This window comes from Thunnus maccoyii, chromosome 6 (assembly GCF_910596095.1).
Source record: "Thunnus maccoyii chromosome 6, fThuMac1.1, whole genome shotgun sequence".
Taxonomy (NCBI): Eukaryota; Metazoa; Chordata; class Actinopteri; order Scombriformes; family Scombridae; genus Thunnus; species Thunnus maccoyii.
Window position 1 is genome coordinate 1,749,616 of NC_056538.1, and position 17,268 is coordinate 1,766,883.

General features: G+C 38.6%; 1 protein-coding gene across 14 annotated transcripts in view; it reads left to right on the forward strand.

Moving 5' to 3' along the window:
- The window catches only part of LOC121898858 (unconventional myosin-XVIIIa-like), a 156,807-nt gene that overhangs the window by 130,143 nt on the left and 9,396 nt on the right, over positions 1-17,268 (forward strand). For 11 of the 14 annotated variants that reach the window (XM_042414327.1, XM_042414329.1, XM_042414330.1 and 8 more), the window contains 7 exons: positions 850-963; positions 5,953-6,069; positions 7,872-7,955; positions 10,726-10,863; positions 12,520-12,705; positions 12,899-13,038; positions 15,174-15,218. In XM_042414327.1, the coding sequence (XP_042270261.1) occupies positions 850-963; positions 5,953-6,069; positions 7,872-7,955; positions 10,726-10,863; positions 12,520-12,705; positions 12,899-13,038; positions 15,174-15,218 (824 nt within the window). The remainder of the gene's footprint in view (positions 1-849; positions 964-5,952; positions 6,070-7,871; positions 7,956-10,725; positions 10,864-12,519; positions 12,706-12,898; positions 13,039-15,173; positions 15,219-17,268) is intronic. The other 3 variants (XM_042414336.1, XM_042414335.1, XM_042414325.1) reach the window with 1 other exon arrangement.

The following is a 17,268-nucleotide window of genomic DNA, read 5'->3' on the forward strand; positions in this document are numbered from 1 at the left end:
AAATATTCACTTTTCCTCCATGTGTAAGAAGCAGCACACTTTAAGTCTTCCCATTTAGCATTTGTAAGCAGTATATAAAGAGTTAATACATGATTACTGAGCATTAATAAATACTTGAAAATGTCTTTATATTTTCTAACAACTATATTATAGTCACTTATAAAACATTTATATACTGCTTTTAAAATGTGTTAAATAGAGGGACTTGAGATAAAGTGTGAAATGATTTTTGTGTTACATACATTATGTTATTATTTGAGAGAATCACATGTTCACAGTTTTATATTATGATGTAATTATCCGTCACTTCCTGCCTTTGCTGTATTTCTACAGACACGTCAGCATAAAGTTCTTGATGTTGCCTGAGGAACAGCCTCAAGCTTGAAATGTTTTGCAATCCAGAGTAGCTGTCAATCCCAACATTTTCGCTGTTCTTTATGCCATTCAGAGCCTCTGTTTGTGCACATTCTTAGCATATAAAATGTTTTCACTTTTCTGCACCCATTTGGAAAGCCTTTTTCCACGTTATCCAAGATTATTTATTATCCGATACTCAGAGAGCCTGTTTCTTTGCAGAAAGTAGTTCCAGTGATAACTGGTGACCAAGAGGTCTGTAGATTAACCAGAATTACAGGGACTCTGTCTTTGGAAATGAACATTGCAGTTGATTTACCCTGAAAATGCAGAGAACTGCTGTTGAAATGAACCCAAATGAATACACATATTATATACACTACTAGCATAAAAAAAAGTTAAATGAAGTAAAAATAAAGTGGAAATTGTGTTAGGTCACTGTTTGATGGAATTGGTGAACTGATATATTTTCCTCCATCTCTGCTTTTATTCCAGCTGGAGGAGTCTGAGTTCACGTGTGCGGCTGCAGTTAAAGCTCGTAAGTCCATGGAGGTGGAGATAGAAGACCTGCACGTTCAGATGGAAGACATCTCCAAAACAAAACAGGCGGTCAGTACAGCTCTCTGGATCCTTTTCTCAGCCTTTTAAAATAAGATTTTCTAACAAGTTTCCAGGAGTAACACGACCGCAGGTGGCAGCTTTTATTAAAGTTTACTGCATGTCTTTCTTAAATATGAGGAAAAAAAGTAAAGCTGTCACAACATTTGGACACGATCGTCACTGGTGATCACGTAGGTTGTGTTTTTCAGGCTTTTATAATGCTGCACCATCTGTGGCGGTAGCAGGACAGCAGTAGATATGTCACATCATTGCCTTTAGCCAGAGATAAGAGGTTAGAGGACACACCTGTTCACACAGCTATTCCTTCATCTTTCTCTTACTCCCTCTCTTCTTCTCTGCTTCTTTTGCCATATTTTCCATTTCTCTGTGATAGGGAAGATCTTGTTTATTTTGAGCTCTCTTTACTTCTTTCTTTACATCTTTACTTTTCTCTTACTTACTTTTCTTTTTTTTTTTCTTTTTCACTCCCACATTTCCTCTGCTTTTCATTTATCCTCAGTTTTTTTCTCTCTGTATCTGTGAGGTCTAATCTCTTTCATCTCCATCTTCTTGAGCTCTTCCTCTCCTGCCTGTTAAAGTGTAAGTATTGATAGTCGAAACTGATTTCAACATGTTGCTGAACCTGAATTTAAACAAGACACGGCCCCCCTTGAAATGTTTAACTGCTCATGTTGTCATCAGAAAGGTGAATATTATGTCCACAGTAAAGTGAAGGGTAAAGAGAATTGAGCTGACACAGCTGCACAAGCGGTCACAAGCAGAGAAGACTGATGGATGGAGTTTTGCTGTCTGGATGATTTTTGCTTCATTTGTTAGTCATTTTTTTTCTCTGCCCTGCTAAACAGAAAAGGGCAGAAGTGATGATACAATTATTGTAACTGCACCTGTTTTCCAAGGTTATCCCTGCCTCTAAAATGAACTGGAGATGAATGAACAGTTCTTATTGTTCCTAGTGTCAGTGAACTGACATTAAGTCTGGAGTGTGCCACCAGAATTAATTATAGATTATTTTCAGTGTTAAATTATCATTAGAATAAATGAATATATTTCTAAAGCAATTATGTATTTATTAAGTACTTATTTATTAAATGTAGTCATTAAATCTGTATTGAATGCATGAGTGATGCATTAAAACCCTAACAAGTATGTGAAAATAATAACAACAGAGTAACTTAACACCAGACTGAACAGAAGTGTTTCACCAGCCTCGCTGCTTTAAAGCTCATCACAGTTGGGTGTGGTGCACTGCACATGTAACCACACCCACCAGTGATGTCACAATATGCTGACCCACCCTGGAGTACACATCTATATTACTGCAGCACGGGGAGAAGCTCAACCACTGTAGGTCAACAATGACAAGATAATAATAGATTGATACATTTTCAAAACAAAATTGGACTTAATTGCATAAGACGCGTACTAAGATGAGATATTAATGAGATATTATTGTCTTTATGTTTTAAGATGATGGACAGGTTTTTAAACAAAAGCTGATGGTGCGAGTGTTTGTCCTCAGATTTTGTGTCAGCTGTTGCCAGTAAATATTAGTTTGTGTGGAGGCTGATGGAGCTGGTGAGCTGAAAGTTTACAGATAAACTGTGATGAGGTTCATGATGTTAGTAGCTGAGATGGCTGGTAGAGAGACACAGCTCATTACTTTTTAATTAGCTTTACCTCAGTCTCATCACCACCGGCTTTGTACATACTGTCGCTTCTCTTTACTCCAGTACATAACACCATACAACACCACCATGAAACTAGGCTTCACTGTTCTCTCAGTATAAGAGGTAAGAGTTGCTCCTCAACAATTTTTAAGTGAGTACTGTTCACATTAGTGGCTCACTTCAGTCCCATTACAACTATGCAAATAATCCGCCCTCAATTTCATAAAATAGTGCATCATGGGTGACTTCATCCCAGCTTTATTTAGCTTTTGTATCATGTCGTTGGAAGAAAAAACTGACTTTGAAAAACAACTGCAGTAAAAATGTTTTCATAAAATACATGACCCATTTAGAAGATGTGGAAAAAGGAATTGTGCAGAGATCAGATGAATGTGTCACCAGCTGTTTGTTTTGAAATGGTGTCTTTGAGGATGACCTCTGCAGCACACATCCAGCCTGCTGGGAAAGTAAAAAGGCTGCAAGAACTGATGACAGAAATGGCTATTGCATAAATGGAGGCCTTGTTGATGCAGCCCAGGCCGCATCATACACTGCAATTCAACAAAGATAAAATCATGCAAATAACATTTTCTTTCAGATGGTCCACCGTTTTTTTTTTCGCCATTCCCTGCCGTAATTGCAGTGTTCTGAGAAAATAGGCTGGCATGTTTTCGACAGCTTTATTTTTCCACAGAGAGCCACAGCAATCGGAGAGAAAAAAAAAGTAAAAAAAAAAAAAACAAAGAGCCAAGCCACCTAATTGGGTTGAGATTGCACTGACAGCCTATTGTTAAATGTGTTAAATGACAGTTTGATGCTGGCAACTGGCACGTTTTTTTCAAGTGTCCGTCACAACAGTTTCCCCCACGCTGCAGTGCTGGAGCTGCTTTCAAAGCTTTTATCAGCACTCAGTGAGGCCAACGGTGGATTTAAAAAAGGAAAGTGATATGTAAATGAATTTGCCCCAGATTCCTCATGGATATTTTTAGTTCCTCAAGTACACCTTGGTGCGTCTCAACAGTGGGTGGTATTAATAAAAATAAATAAGGAATAAATAAATCTGAACCTTTATAATCCAAACACAGATTTTGAAGCTCTTTTGATTCAGTGAGTTGGGTTCACTCTGTTTGGACTGTTTCTTAATAAAGTGGATACCAAAGTGTCAGCTCTGCCTGTCCCTGACTTCTCTCATCTACTCGCTATGTGCAAATGGATTCATTAGCCTTTTCACATAGTCACATTATTCATCATTTATTAATCCATAGCTCCGCACCACCAACCTCTCCATCTCTTTTGTATATTATCCTAGTCATTACAGAAATAGGATTATTTCATCACAGTCCCTCCCCTCAGCTAAAGGTACTGTATGAGGCAGTTGCTGCTAGCTTTTAGCCTCTAATTGGATATCTTGGTTATGACTGGGACCTTTAATAACCCCTGTTGGGCCCTGTGATCAGAGGGGGGCTGTGTAGGAGCTAATAAGGGCTCTCATCGGAGGAAACTCTGTTATGCACTCAGTGGCATACCTACAAAGCCAAAGCAGGGCTCCAGACTGTGACCATTAAGTTGCATTTTACTAACTAAATGTATAAATAGCCACACAAGTGCACCTGTTAGAAATACTAACTACCCCTCTTTTTATTCAATGAAATATTATTGTGATGATAAGTGTTATGAACAAATGCACAAACTATTAAATAGAGCATTAATAATTACCGCCCACTAGTTACTAAATCATTCATTTGAGAGCACAAGTTAGTAAATTGTGTGCATGAAGTCTTTTTCTTTCCCCATGAAACCTGTCACACTAAATCTCTACAGTTTTTAGCTTTAGTTGTATTACTTTGTCATGCCAAACATCTGGCCCATCCCACATGGGATTACAAGACACAATTCATGTTTTGAATACATATACAATAGCGTGAGAACAAAGAAAAGAAAAACCACACTAAACCAAGAATCTGAACATTGGAAACATTATAGCTGCTAAACATCAGCATGTCAACATGTGTGTCATTTTTAGCGTGTTAGCATTCTGATGTTAGCATTTAGCTCAAAGGTAAAGCTGTGCACTCTTAGTCTTGTTTCAAAACTGTTTGTGATCCTATAAAAAAAGACAGAATGTTACTTTCTAGAAGGAATGGTCCAGGAAGGTTTGATTGACTGAATTTATTTTGGATTAAAAAATGTTTTGCTCAGCAAAAAATGTCATAGCCTTATAAATCTGGCATAAGAAAAAATCAACCCAAGAGGTCTTATCCTTGTTGTGGTCTTTTAAAAACATACAAACATAGAGTATATCAACATAAAAAATAACACAGGAAAAGATGATGAATACATTAATACAGAGCAAAACAAAAGAAGGGGCTGGTTACATGCTCTCCCATAAAAACAACTACAGACTACATTCTATAGCGATTATGGCAATGTATTCCTGCCACAATGACAACAAGTGTTTCTCATTATAGGGAAATATAAAATGTTTTTTCTCTGTTATACTGTCTGTATCACAAAACTTTCTCCTTACTACACAAAACCAACATGTTTCATTAAAACAAAACATATTTTTCATTACATTGCCATACTTGCCTGTTTGGTTAAAGCAATGCTCATACTGTGGCAAACTGCTTTTGAGTTATACTTTGCACTGTACAGTATGTCATCCAATCCCTACTTTAAATAAAGAATCCTTCTTTGATTTTTACCCAATTTTCCTAAAGCTGGTATATATGAATATGCGTATATTGATGGAGTTTTAAAATGACCCTCAATTCATTTTAGCATGGATTTGAGAATAGCTTTATTTACCAAACTTGATACTTATATTTGATATTGATCTTTCTTTCTACATGCAGCACTGCTGCTCCCTACTGAAATCAACATACACAACAATATATTTATGTTATATTGTATACGTGTTACTGATCAGTGAGTTAGCTAATATATACAGACATGTACTATATCAGCTTTCATTTTAAACTCTTCATGCCTGAGTTTAATCTGAGCTATACATTTTCTGACTAGCAGTCCTTCTTTTGGATCGTGGTTTGCTGTGGTAAATGACATTTGTCTTAGAGTAAATTTCTGCTTCAAAAATCATAATTTTGCCGCAATACAAAAGCATTTGGCTTGTAGCTTAAAATGTTTTGAAAAATTGCCCATGTGTGCAGCACAGATGTAAATGTGGAATTGAGGGTTTCTCCTGGTGTGAACCAGCTGCTGTCTTATGGCTGATTTTATCTGACAAAGTGACAGCACAGCTGGGCTGATATATTTACAAGACTGTTTGTTTTGTTTCACTCTGTTTCAGCTGGAGGAGCAGCTGAGTCGTCTGCAGAGAGAGAAGAATGACCTGCAGTCCAGGATGGAAGAAGACCAGGAGGACCTGAACGAGCTGATGAAGAAACACAAAGCTGCTGTGGCCCAGGTCTGTCCCTGCTCCCTTCTCTCTGTCACACAATTATGATTTACACTGTTAAATTATAATAAATCCATACATTGAAATTATTATTAATGAATTAATTATGTTTTGATTTCATTGTATCCATTAGTAAACCTATAGTGGTAATAGTAAAAGATGATAACATTTTTCCAATTATTTTACTTTTTCTTTTGAAATTGAATTTTAATACTTGAACACATCTTTCAGCTGTGTTAGTGCCTAGATATACAAAGGTTTGGACACATCTACTCATTCAATGGTTTTTCTTTATTTCTACAATTTTCTACATTGTAGATTAATACTGAAGACATCTAAACTATAAAATAACACATGGAATGATATGGTAAGCAAAAAAGTGTGAACAAAGCAAAATATTTTTTAAATTTGTGGTTAAAGTAAGCACCTTATGCTTTGCTGTTGTAATGAGTATTGTTCTACAATGTAGAAAATAGTGAAAATAAAGACAAACCCTTTAATGAATAGGTGTGTCCAAACTTTTGACTAGTACTGTGCATACTGCATATCTGCAGGTTATCTAGATTTCATAGAACCATAGCTAGTTGTAATGTTTACACTGACTGCGTAACAACCCATGTTTCACTTGCACAATATAAAGCTTCTTTTTTTTTTTTTTTTTTTTTTTTTTTTACTGACCAGCTCAGTGACAGTGTCTTCAGTCCCCTGAGTCTCAACCGTCTCTGATGGTGCAGACAGAGGTTCAGAGCTAGACACGTTTGAACCACTAGCCTAGCTGAAACAGATTCAGTAGAGGAAGTGAGAGTGACAGAATAGGGGATGTTAATGAGTGGTAGGGAGGATGCAGAAAAGCTGCTGAAACACAAAAAACCGCAGTGAATATCAGGATGAGTCAAGTTAAGGACTTCCCATACTTAACCGGTTTAGTATTGATCAGTTCTACAATAAATACTGTATACCATCAATTAAACTTAATCATTCATCATATAAGAGATGGATAACATTGCCTGGCTCATATATGATTTTTAATAAAAAGCAAAAATATGTCCAATAGCAGCAAGCCTTAAACATTATTATAACACACATATACAAACACACGTATTGTCAAGCCCACAGGCATGTTCCACATATCATGTCATGTTTACCACCATATTGTGTCAAAAGTTCATTTGTAAAAGTTAAAGTCCCGGTGTCAAGCTTTACATTGAATTATTTTAACATGATGCGTCCCTGCAAATTGAGCCGTTTCTGAAAAACGGTGGTATTTGGCGAGCTCCGAGTGGCCCCCATTAGAATTAATGTGTATGTGCAGATGAGCAGCAAGTGGAAATGAAAGTGGAGTAAAAGAGCTTCCGTTCTATCGCTGATGGAATGATGAGTGATCTGCCTCCACCGGCTCCAAATGAATCCGTCCTTCCTGTCTAAATTGAAGCAGCTGAATTCCCAGTGGGGCTCGCTGTAGCAGAGTGCTTCATCTACTGTGAAAAAAAGCACTCGTCTCAAATATTTCACACAGGTCACATTGAAATGAGATTTATTGATATGCTTTCACCACTGTGGTGTCATCATGTTTTAGTAGATATGCTTATTTTTTTCTCCTTTGGCATTTGATGGATTTTTTTAGGATTTTAGCTGTATGTATAGCCTGCATTCTGTATAATTGATGCTGAACTAAAGAGGTAAAGACATTGCCAAATCTTGGAAATAAAGAAAAAATATTAACTATCTACATATTGCTGCTCAGCACAGTGCAGTTTCTCTTCTAACACACTCACTGACTTTGCTTCCTTCTAATGATTTTGTGGTTTCAGTCGGCCCAGAACCTGGCTCAAATCAGTGACCTCCAAGCCCAGCTGGAGGAGGCCCTCAAGGAGAAGCAGGAGGTGCAAGAGAAGGTAGATGCCGGTTTTCTGCTTTTAGCATAATTCTGACAGTGACAAGGACAGCCAGTTAAAATTTGCAGTCTATATGAAAGGGAAATAGGCAGAGAGAGCTATGACTGAGTAGAGCTCAATCCTGTATCTGCTATAAAAACTGTATGTCAGACCAGGAGGAAACTAGTCCTTAAGTCATTTCACAAATGATCCTGAAATAATCAGCAGCTTATTAGACAACAACCTATATTTAATTTAAAATGTTTTAAAACGTGTTGGTGATCTCCCACCTTAGCTAGGTTCCCAACCAAACTGACCACCAAAACCCCATTTTATACTGTAAAAGAAGGATATTTGACTCTGAAAATTTAAATTTTTTGACTGAGTGGAGTGATGTATTTAAAAAATAAGTCCTCACTAAAATGTGTAGCCATTAATGTCAGTTCTCTGCCCTCCTCAAGGATGAGTTCCTGAAACTTCATTTGGGGACTGTTGAAGAGGTGATACTAAAGCAACCAGAGGTTGCTGGTCAAGTTATCAATCATGATTGGTCAAGCAAATGTGTTGTCATCACACAACAAGGATGATTTCAACAAAAACAATACCGCTAAACACCATTTTAAAAATCAAGATGTCCAGGACCTCATTGGTATTAGAAATAAAAAATTGTAGCAGTACATTTCTCAGCTTCTAGAAGAAATGAAGACACAACACACAGCCAACTAGTGCAGGAAAGAAATTAAAAAGGTGAAATAAGGTTATTGAAAAATAAATGACAACAATGTGTACAGTGGCACAAACTGAACAACTATGAAGTGGTTTGATGTGTTGGATGTCACCAGCTGGCTTGTACTGGCCCCAGCAATGACTTGGATTATGTGAAAGGAAATCAATACCAATATCAGTGTGACTTCTTCTGTTGTTGTATGTCCCACAATGGCTTACTTCAGTTAGCCAGCACATATAATTGGTCCTGTGTTTGCCTTTTTAATGGTGTATATCCAAAATCAAAAGTCAAATCTGAGTTTGTAAAATACAGTGGAAACGCAAAGAATAACGTAGTACTAAAATTTCAAAAGATTCTTAAACCTGAAGGTTATGGGAAGGCTCAGGTTACGAGTTAGAAAGAGCTGCTGTGCATAGCTCTCTGCTGCAACTTAAACCATAGAAACCACAGTGAGGGAAATGATACAGGATCTGATTTTGCTGAATGATACACATCTTCACCTGCAGGGAACACACAGATTAATGAAGAGAAACTAAATTGGAGCATCAGCTTCAAAGTCTTATCATCCAGTCTGTGACAATAAACAATTTTTATGAAACTAGTTAACAAAACATACTATATTAATCGTGTTATATTGCTCACCATTTTGTCTACTTAAAAAAAAACAGTTTTCTGTGCTAAAATACTACCAAGGATGATCAACTATAATTTGTTTAGATATATTAACTCATTGCTAAACAGCTAGAGGGTTTGTTTACTCAAGTCACAAAAAACATAGTATTTTCTTACTGTCTAGCAATGCAGACCGTTTTAGTTTTATGTGCCCAGATTTTGAGGTATTTGTTGTCTCAAACCTGGACAAATGAAACCCAAACTATATGCATGACTAGATCCTGCAAGAGTGAAGTGAGAAAATATGTTTTTTGCAATTTCGGTGAACTGACCCTTTGAGCAAAGTGCTGTCAAGAGAATTCCAGCTGATTGATGTCACCTTACTGTGTAAAGAGCTTGGATGACAGATTGTAATTGTGTGACCCTATAATTCTTTCAGCCCTCTCCCTTGACACTGTGAAGCTTCTAGAGTCTCCTTTACTGCAGTGTCCAGTGGAGAATGTCATTTACAAACTTGTGTAGCTGTGCAGCAATGCCTCAGCCCGTTTTCTTTGCCTTTGCATTGGTCTCTTGACAAATACAACCCTTGATGTAATTGATGTGTCATTCAAGCAGGATTGGCGATGGCAATATGTGACACAGATGGCCAACTCAGACAAGCAATAATGCTGAACATGCTAGTGCTGTCATCTTGATAGTGACTGCTGCTACATGGATCCTTTTCTCTATCAAACAATGCTGTACCTGACAAATCAAACCCAGCCAAGAAAGGGGGGGGGGGCACTTTCCCCCTCTCCACCAGCACAAGATATATGTGTCTTCGTATGACATGAGTCCTGAATTCTCCCAGGTGTCAGGTGTTTAAGGGCAATTATCCCTACTGACAGCAAGGAATGAGAGGAGGACGAGAGGAGTGAAATGAGAGGCTAAACTATAAAGAGCTTTGAAAAAAAAAGCAATATAAATGCAGTCCATTTACTATCCATATTTGACAAAATAAGCTAAGCTTCTGAAAGCATCAGTGTTTGATGTTGTCTAAAAGGAATAGTTTAACATTTTGGGAAATATGCTTTCGTTCAGAGTGTGAGATGAGCAGAGTTATACTATTCTCATGTCTGTGTGTTAAGCACAGAGCTGAAGTCAGGAGGTGGTTAGCCTAGCTTAGCATAAAGACTGGAAGCAGGTGGAAACAGCTAGCCTTGCTAATGTTTAAAGTTCATGAGGATCACCACCCATATAGAGTTGGGTATTGTCTGCATAAAAATGAAAATTCATACTGTGCTTACGAATGATGACCCCTAGTGGTAACATGTAAAGACTGAAAAGTAATGGACCTTGGACAGAGGCTTGCAGCACTACATATGGAATATAAGAAGCAAGACAAAAAAGGCTGTGATCTTTTTGCTATGGTTGGCACTGACAAGTATATTAACATGTCTGTTTTTGTTTTAGATGCAAGCCCTCCAGAGCCAGCTGGAGTTCCAGGAGCAGTCTATGGTGGAGAAATCCCTGGTCAGCCGGCAGGAGGCCAAGATCCGCGAGCTGGAGTCCAAGCTGGAGTTTGAGAAGACCCAGGTCAAACGCCTGGAGGTGAGATCTAAAGACAGGTGGAGGAGCGCTGGTGGTGCTGGTAGGCGTCTGGGAGAGGACGCTCTAGCATGTTGAAGGAATGGGAAGAGGTGGGTGGGTGAAATGTGCTGCCGGGATCAGAGAGCAACCAGAGAAATAGAAAAAGGTCACAATAAACTGAACATTAATGGCTCTGCATGAACATCTACTGTAGCTCCATAAGATTTCAGACCACTACCAGTTAAATATTTCCATCCCTGCTTTACTTTGTCCTCTAGCTTCTGTTACTCCCACTTGACAATACCATTTGTTATTCTGTCATTTTCAAATTACTTTCAGATTTTGCCTGAGACAAAAAGCACAAGTGAAGGATAAAGGTTACCATCTGCACACTCCCAGGGAGAAATTGAAATCCTCTCTCGCCCACTGATAAAATGACCCTGCGCTCAATTTTGCAGGTTCAGTTTAGTAATTACTAGCTGTGCAATGTGATCACCGCCAGGCACACCCCCTCTGCTCCTCACCCTCCAAAGTCAAAATAAATATATTTGTCAAATGTGAATTTTTAAAAAGGTAGCAGGATTTGTAGCTTGTGGTGAAATGTGCAGAATGGAAAACATATACTCATTCTGCCTTTTGGTTTTATGACTTCTCACCAACATTAAAAACTGCAGTGACTGAATATTTCAGCTTGCCTGAGTAGTGTAACTCATCAAAGCTGGAGGTAGTAGAGCTCAATCAATACAGATGTGAGGAGGCAGAGTACAACACCCACTCACGATGTGAAATATGGACTAATGCAGGAGCTAACTGGCTGATAAAGTGAGCTTCTGGCATTCATGCACACACTGAATATAGACTCACAACAGATATAAGTGTGTAAACTCATATAGCAGTCACCTGTTTAAACTCTAGTATATGATGAAAGTCTGCCACAAAACTCCAATGCAAATAAGCTCATCAATACTTAACACTTGTCTTCTGACGGAGTTCTCTGGAGCTGAATTGTTATACTCCATACTCACTGAACCACAACATCCATCTATTCATATTATTCCTGGGCCTTCATCTGTGTTGTATTGAGTTTTTTAAAAATGGGCTCTTGTTTGCTGCAATAGCAGTACTGGAGTTTGGACCAGGGATTGGTCCATGCAGATATTTCAGAGCCATAAAGATTAGGATACTGTATGTATTCAGAACTTATAGCCACACTAATGGCAGGGCTCAAACGATAGATACTGTATGTTGGTTGATCAGTCCATGCATATTGGATAGGATGCCATGAATGTGTTTTACAAGACATTCATGTTTTCCAGAGGATGAATCCTAATTTTAACCCTCGGTGATCCCCTGACTTTTTATCTAGTTTCATCCAGTTTTTCCAAGTCTTTGCTGAGAACAATGTAATCATAACTGGTGAGTGATAATAAACCAGAATTATCCTTTAATGCAAACATTGCAGGAAATGGATGATTATCTTCACTTGAGAACTTGAGAGAGCTTTATTTCCAAACAGATGTCAGTCAGTCTCTGTGTTGTTACCTGGCAAAATCTGGTGTCTGTAGCCCCCGGCAGCCTCCTACTGTCCAGCTGGTTTACATTATCTTACATATACTGTGCAGTATGTATTATATGTGTATTCCATCATTCTGACACCATTGTGGAACCTTTCTGCAGAGCCTTGTAGCTCGTCTTAAGGAGAACCTGGAGAAACTGACAGAGGAACGGGACCAGCGCAGCAGCAGTGAGAACCGTGAGAAGGAACAGAACAAACGTCTGCAGAGACAGATCCGCGACATCAAAGAGGAGATGGGCGAACTGTCCAAAAAGGAAGGCGAGGCCAGCCGCAAAAAACACGAGTTGGTAAGGATGTGACAGACTGTAAAGAGACAACCTCCTAACAATTATCAATGAGCAAGCAGTGCAGTCAGACACTCCCGACATTTCATGATGCACGATGCATAACATCCATCAACAATAAATCCAAACATCAAACTGGTCAACCTTTGGTCCCGATTAGCTGAGAGAGTCAACCCGTCTCTTGTCTCATTAACAGGAAATGGACATCGAGAGCTTAGAGGCGGCTAATCAGAGCCTGCAGGCAGACCTCAAACTAGCCTTCAAAAGAATTGGTGACCTCCAAGCTGCCATCGAGGACGAGATGGAGAGTGACGACAATGAAGACCTTATCAACAGGTACAATAAAATTCACTTTCACGTTTTGAGATCCTTGGAGATCCTCGAAGTTCCAGATGGTGGAGGAGTTGTTCTGAAATAGAGTGTAGACAGAGAATGAGTTTGAAAGCCTTGCCCAAGGAATCATTTATCTCTCACTAGTTTTGTTTACATGTATATAATAAGGGCAGTTATAATGCAATTAAAGCACTAATGAGTAAAAGGCCACAGTTATATATGAAGAGTCCAGTCTTCATTGTACGAAAGGGCAGCAGTCTGTTGTAATTCTTGAACTGTCTTGTCTTACATGTGGCCAGGTCACTGTGTTATGTGGAGGCTGAAGGTAACTGTGGTCTCTACTGGACTAATTATAGAATAAATATCTGAGACTAAACTAATGAATATTCAATTTATATATCAATTAGAATAATATTTTCTGTCTTGTTATCCACTAGTTCTTGTAGGATGTATGACTTTCTTCCTTTTCAGGTGACCAAATCTCTAGCAGGACAGTTCTGTGCATTTTTATATCTTATAAATTAAGTCATGTATGTGCAATTTCCAAGCCCCATACACTAATGCTGTAAATTTGATCATACTTTATTAAGAAGCCTCCCTGTTTCCTGATCCATGTTTAGATTTGATGTCAATGAAAACCCAACAGTTCCTCCATGTTTACCTGTTTTTTTTTGTGATAAAATCAGTATAATGTATATATCCACAGCACTAATTGCATCATTACAACTAGTCATGTCATACCCACCACTCTGCTGCTCTGAGTTTACACAGATACAGTGATTGCTGTAAAATACCATCAATAATGATCAAGTCTGCACTTTCTGCACAGATGTTTCACATTAAAAGCCTTTCATCAGCACAGTGGGCATCATCACACCCTTTCCTGGTAGGCTTTTAATGTAGAAAATCTGCAGAAAGTGTGAGTTTCATTGGCATTATCTTAACAGCAATCAGGAATGAAAGTGACTGGACTCTGTTGTTGTACTGATTGCACATTATACTAAATTTCCTTCTCTTAAAGGGAAGGGAATTTCACCCTTCTATGTTTTCTTTACTTTGCCCTTAGTAGTTCATGCTGGCTTATTATTTGAGACTTGGCCATAATTTTAATATTAGCTTTTATTTAAGAATTTATCATATTCAGACTTAATTCAGTATAGGAACCTTACCTACCTTAAAGAAAAGCAGCACCATGCTGCTATAGGTGATAACTGGATTTTGTGGCATGGAATATTTAGTTCCAGCATGTAACTCCCTCTAAAACCAGAAATGTCATTTTTACTTTTCTGTTTAAGTGCACATTAAACAAAGCAGATACAACATGTTAAACAATGAGCCTTACAGGTGCTGGTAGGTGTATTCTTTAACATTGGATAGAGCCAGGCTAGCAGTTTCCCCTTGCTTCCAGTCTGTATGCTAAGCTAGGCTACCTAAGCCCTGACTCCAGCTCTGTGCTTAACAGACAGACATGAGATTGATCATCATATCATGGTAATGTGTCTTCAGTTGTCATGTGGAGATATTGAATTTTTTGAAAATCTACTCATTGCACCTTTAAAACAGGATCAGGACACCACACAGATAACAAGTAGAGGAAGAAAGGAGTGAGTGAGTTGCACCACAGTGATCTTGGCTAGTTCCTCCTTACTCAGTCAGACTTTACTATTCACCCTTAGAAAAAAAAAAAAAAAGTCATGTTCTGTCCCAAGGCTCCTTGTAAGAAAATGTATTTATTCTCTAGCCTCACTAATTTAGCCTCACTAATTTTTTAGTACAGTCCTTCATAGAGAGAGTGAGCTCCTCTGTCTACAGCAGGAGTAAAGAGCAGTGTGAGTCATTTGAATACACTGTAAGGCTTTCTTCTCCACTGTGTATGCAAGACACAAGATCAGAATGAGGTGGCATGCTGAGTCAGTGCCCCTAAAAGCACAATGTGTACAGTAGAGTTATTCTGCCAACAGGAAAACACAAACCGGGTCATCACAGCATCTGCCATGACACCCATCATGTAGATATTTTAAGCACCAGTCACATTTTCTGTTTTATTTTTGTCTTCATTCTTATTTCATGTTCTTTTCTATTTTTGTTGTTCTGTGTTGTCTTCTCTTGTCTGTCCCTCCACTCATCATCACGAGCAGTTTACAAGACATGGTGACAAAGTATCAGAAAAGAAAGAACAGAACGTGAGGAACTTGAACTGATTTTTTTTTTTTTTTCACCACTGGAAATGATGCACCATTCTACAGTCTTTGAACATACTCGAGAAGTTGATAGTGGAGAGTGAAAACCCAGTTTTTCTCTGGGTTTAGTTTCGGTCCAGTTAGTCTATCACTTCTGGCTGTCATACTGTAGAAAAGAGCTGATATTCAAAGGACAAATCCCCCCTGACAGAAAAAGAGAAGATATTTGGAAGGCACCTTGCCTTCCAGGCCAATTTTGTTGTTTCATGATATATTTCTCAGATTCCTGTGATCATTTTTTTAAGACATCAGGTTTTGGTGTCTGGCCTTCAGAATCAGAGAGTGATAGCTGGGTCTCAGATCCACACATGTTCACCAATTCAAACAGGAAAAAATGCCTCATGTAGGAAGCAGAGATAAAATAAATCCAAGGGGGGATTTTCCTTTGATGTGTGAAGGCTCGGGGATAATGCATCATCAACAGTGCTCAGAGATTCCCTCATAACCCCAGTTTACTCCACTTTTCATTGCATGCCCTCACATGCTGAGATGCATGAATGCCACTGACAATATGTTACTTGAGCCCCAGCATGAAACAAGCCTCCCTCTTCAGATTCCCTGTATGGTTAGCCACTTGGTAAAGATGTGAACCGAAAAGCTTAAGTGTCATGATCTCCCTGGTCATTGCTTGAGGCCGAGATCGTCCTCACAATTCTCCTCCTTGTTGCCGAGGGGTTTCTCGTGCTGTGTTTACTGCCTGCTTTGGTCTGAGGGCGTCTTGTCGGACGCTGCTGTGTTGTGTTTGAACAGCAGTCAGCAGCAAGTCAGTCTCACGCTCCCCAGGCCCTCCAGGGCTGGATGTGACTGTGGCTCAGTGGTGACTGCCCCCCCTGACAGGAGAAAAGGAGGGTGTGTTCCTCATCAATCTTTGACTCGCACTTCCTTAATAATGCAGAACTCTCAAATGTCTTACAAAAAGCTGTCTTGCTCACCAGGCAAGTAGCACACACGCAGCATTAACCTCTGACTCCCAACCATTCCACTCCCGCGTCAGTGTTTGGCATTCTGATGGTGTAAAGGCTTACTCATCAGAGCTGGAAAGTGCAGGATTTTGTCAAGGAGCACAGTGTTTTGATTTGTAATAAGCTATTAGCACTACCACATTTGAATAAAAGTGAAAATCTTTTCTGGTATTTGGATAAGATGCAATATGCATTTTTATTTTCATTAAATATAAATTATGTAGCTGTATGTTCAAATATATTAATATTAAAACAACATAATTCCGTTTGTATGAAATGGTGCCAAAAACACACCTAATGCCAGAGGACTGTTGGCTTGAAGTATCATGTGGAAGAATATTGTAAGCATTTTTCTGCTGCAGAATACAGATCTGCATTTTGGTTTTACAATGGTGCCCTGTCTGTGCAAATTTAAGTCAGAGTGCCTTTGTTTCTCAAATTCATGCTGATAGCCAATAACCCACTTTGAGCCAACCAACATTAGCTTTCTTACTAATGTCTCTGTGGTATCTACAAACCTGGACACATAGATGTCTTGTGATCTATCCATCAAGGGAAAAGTACATGTCAGTTTGCATGCTAGCTAGCTAATTAGATAGTCAGCTGTATTTGATTTGATATTTTAAGTATACATAAAAACGCCAATCCAAGGGAAAACATTTATGTAAGAAAACTTGTTACAAATACTGCACTAAGGATTACAACATTTTACTCATTTTGTTGGCTTTTGTAAGTAGGTCAGTTTATTTAAAATCACAAGAGTCTCAGTACATTTTACAGATTGCAGCACATGAAAACACACTACCGAAAAATAAAAATAATGGATGGCTTTCATGACTTCAGTTGGTTTTAGACTATTTGCATGTGATTCATACCACGCTGAACTCCATTTGCTCAATTGCAGCAGAAGCATTGCAGCACAGATTAGCAGTGTTACCTTTCCATCTGACACTGTGGATAAGAGGAGTTCTCCAAGCGTATGTTTCCTGATGGTCTGGGAGAGGATGCATATGCCTGTCTGAGCTCCAAAG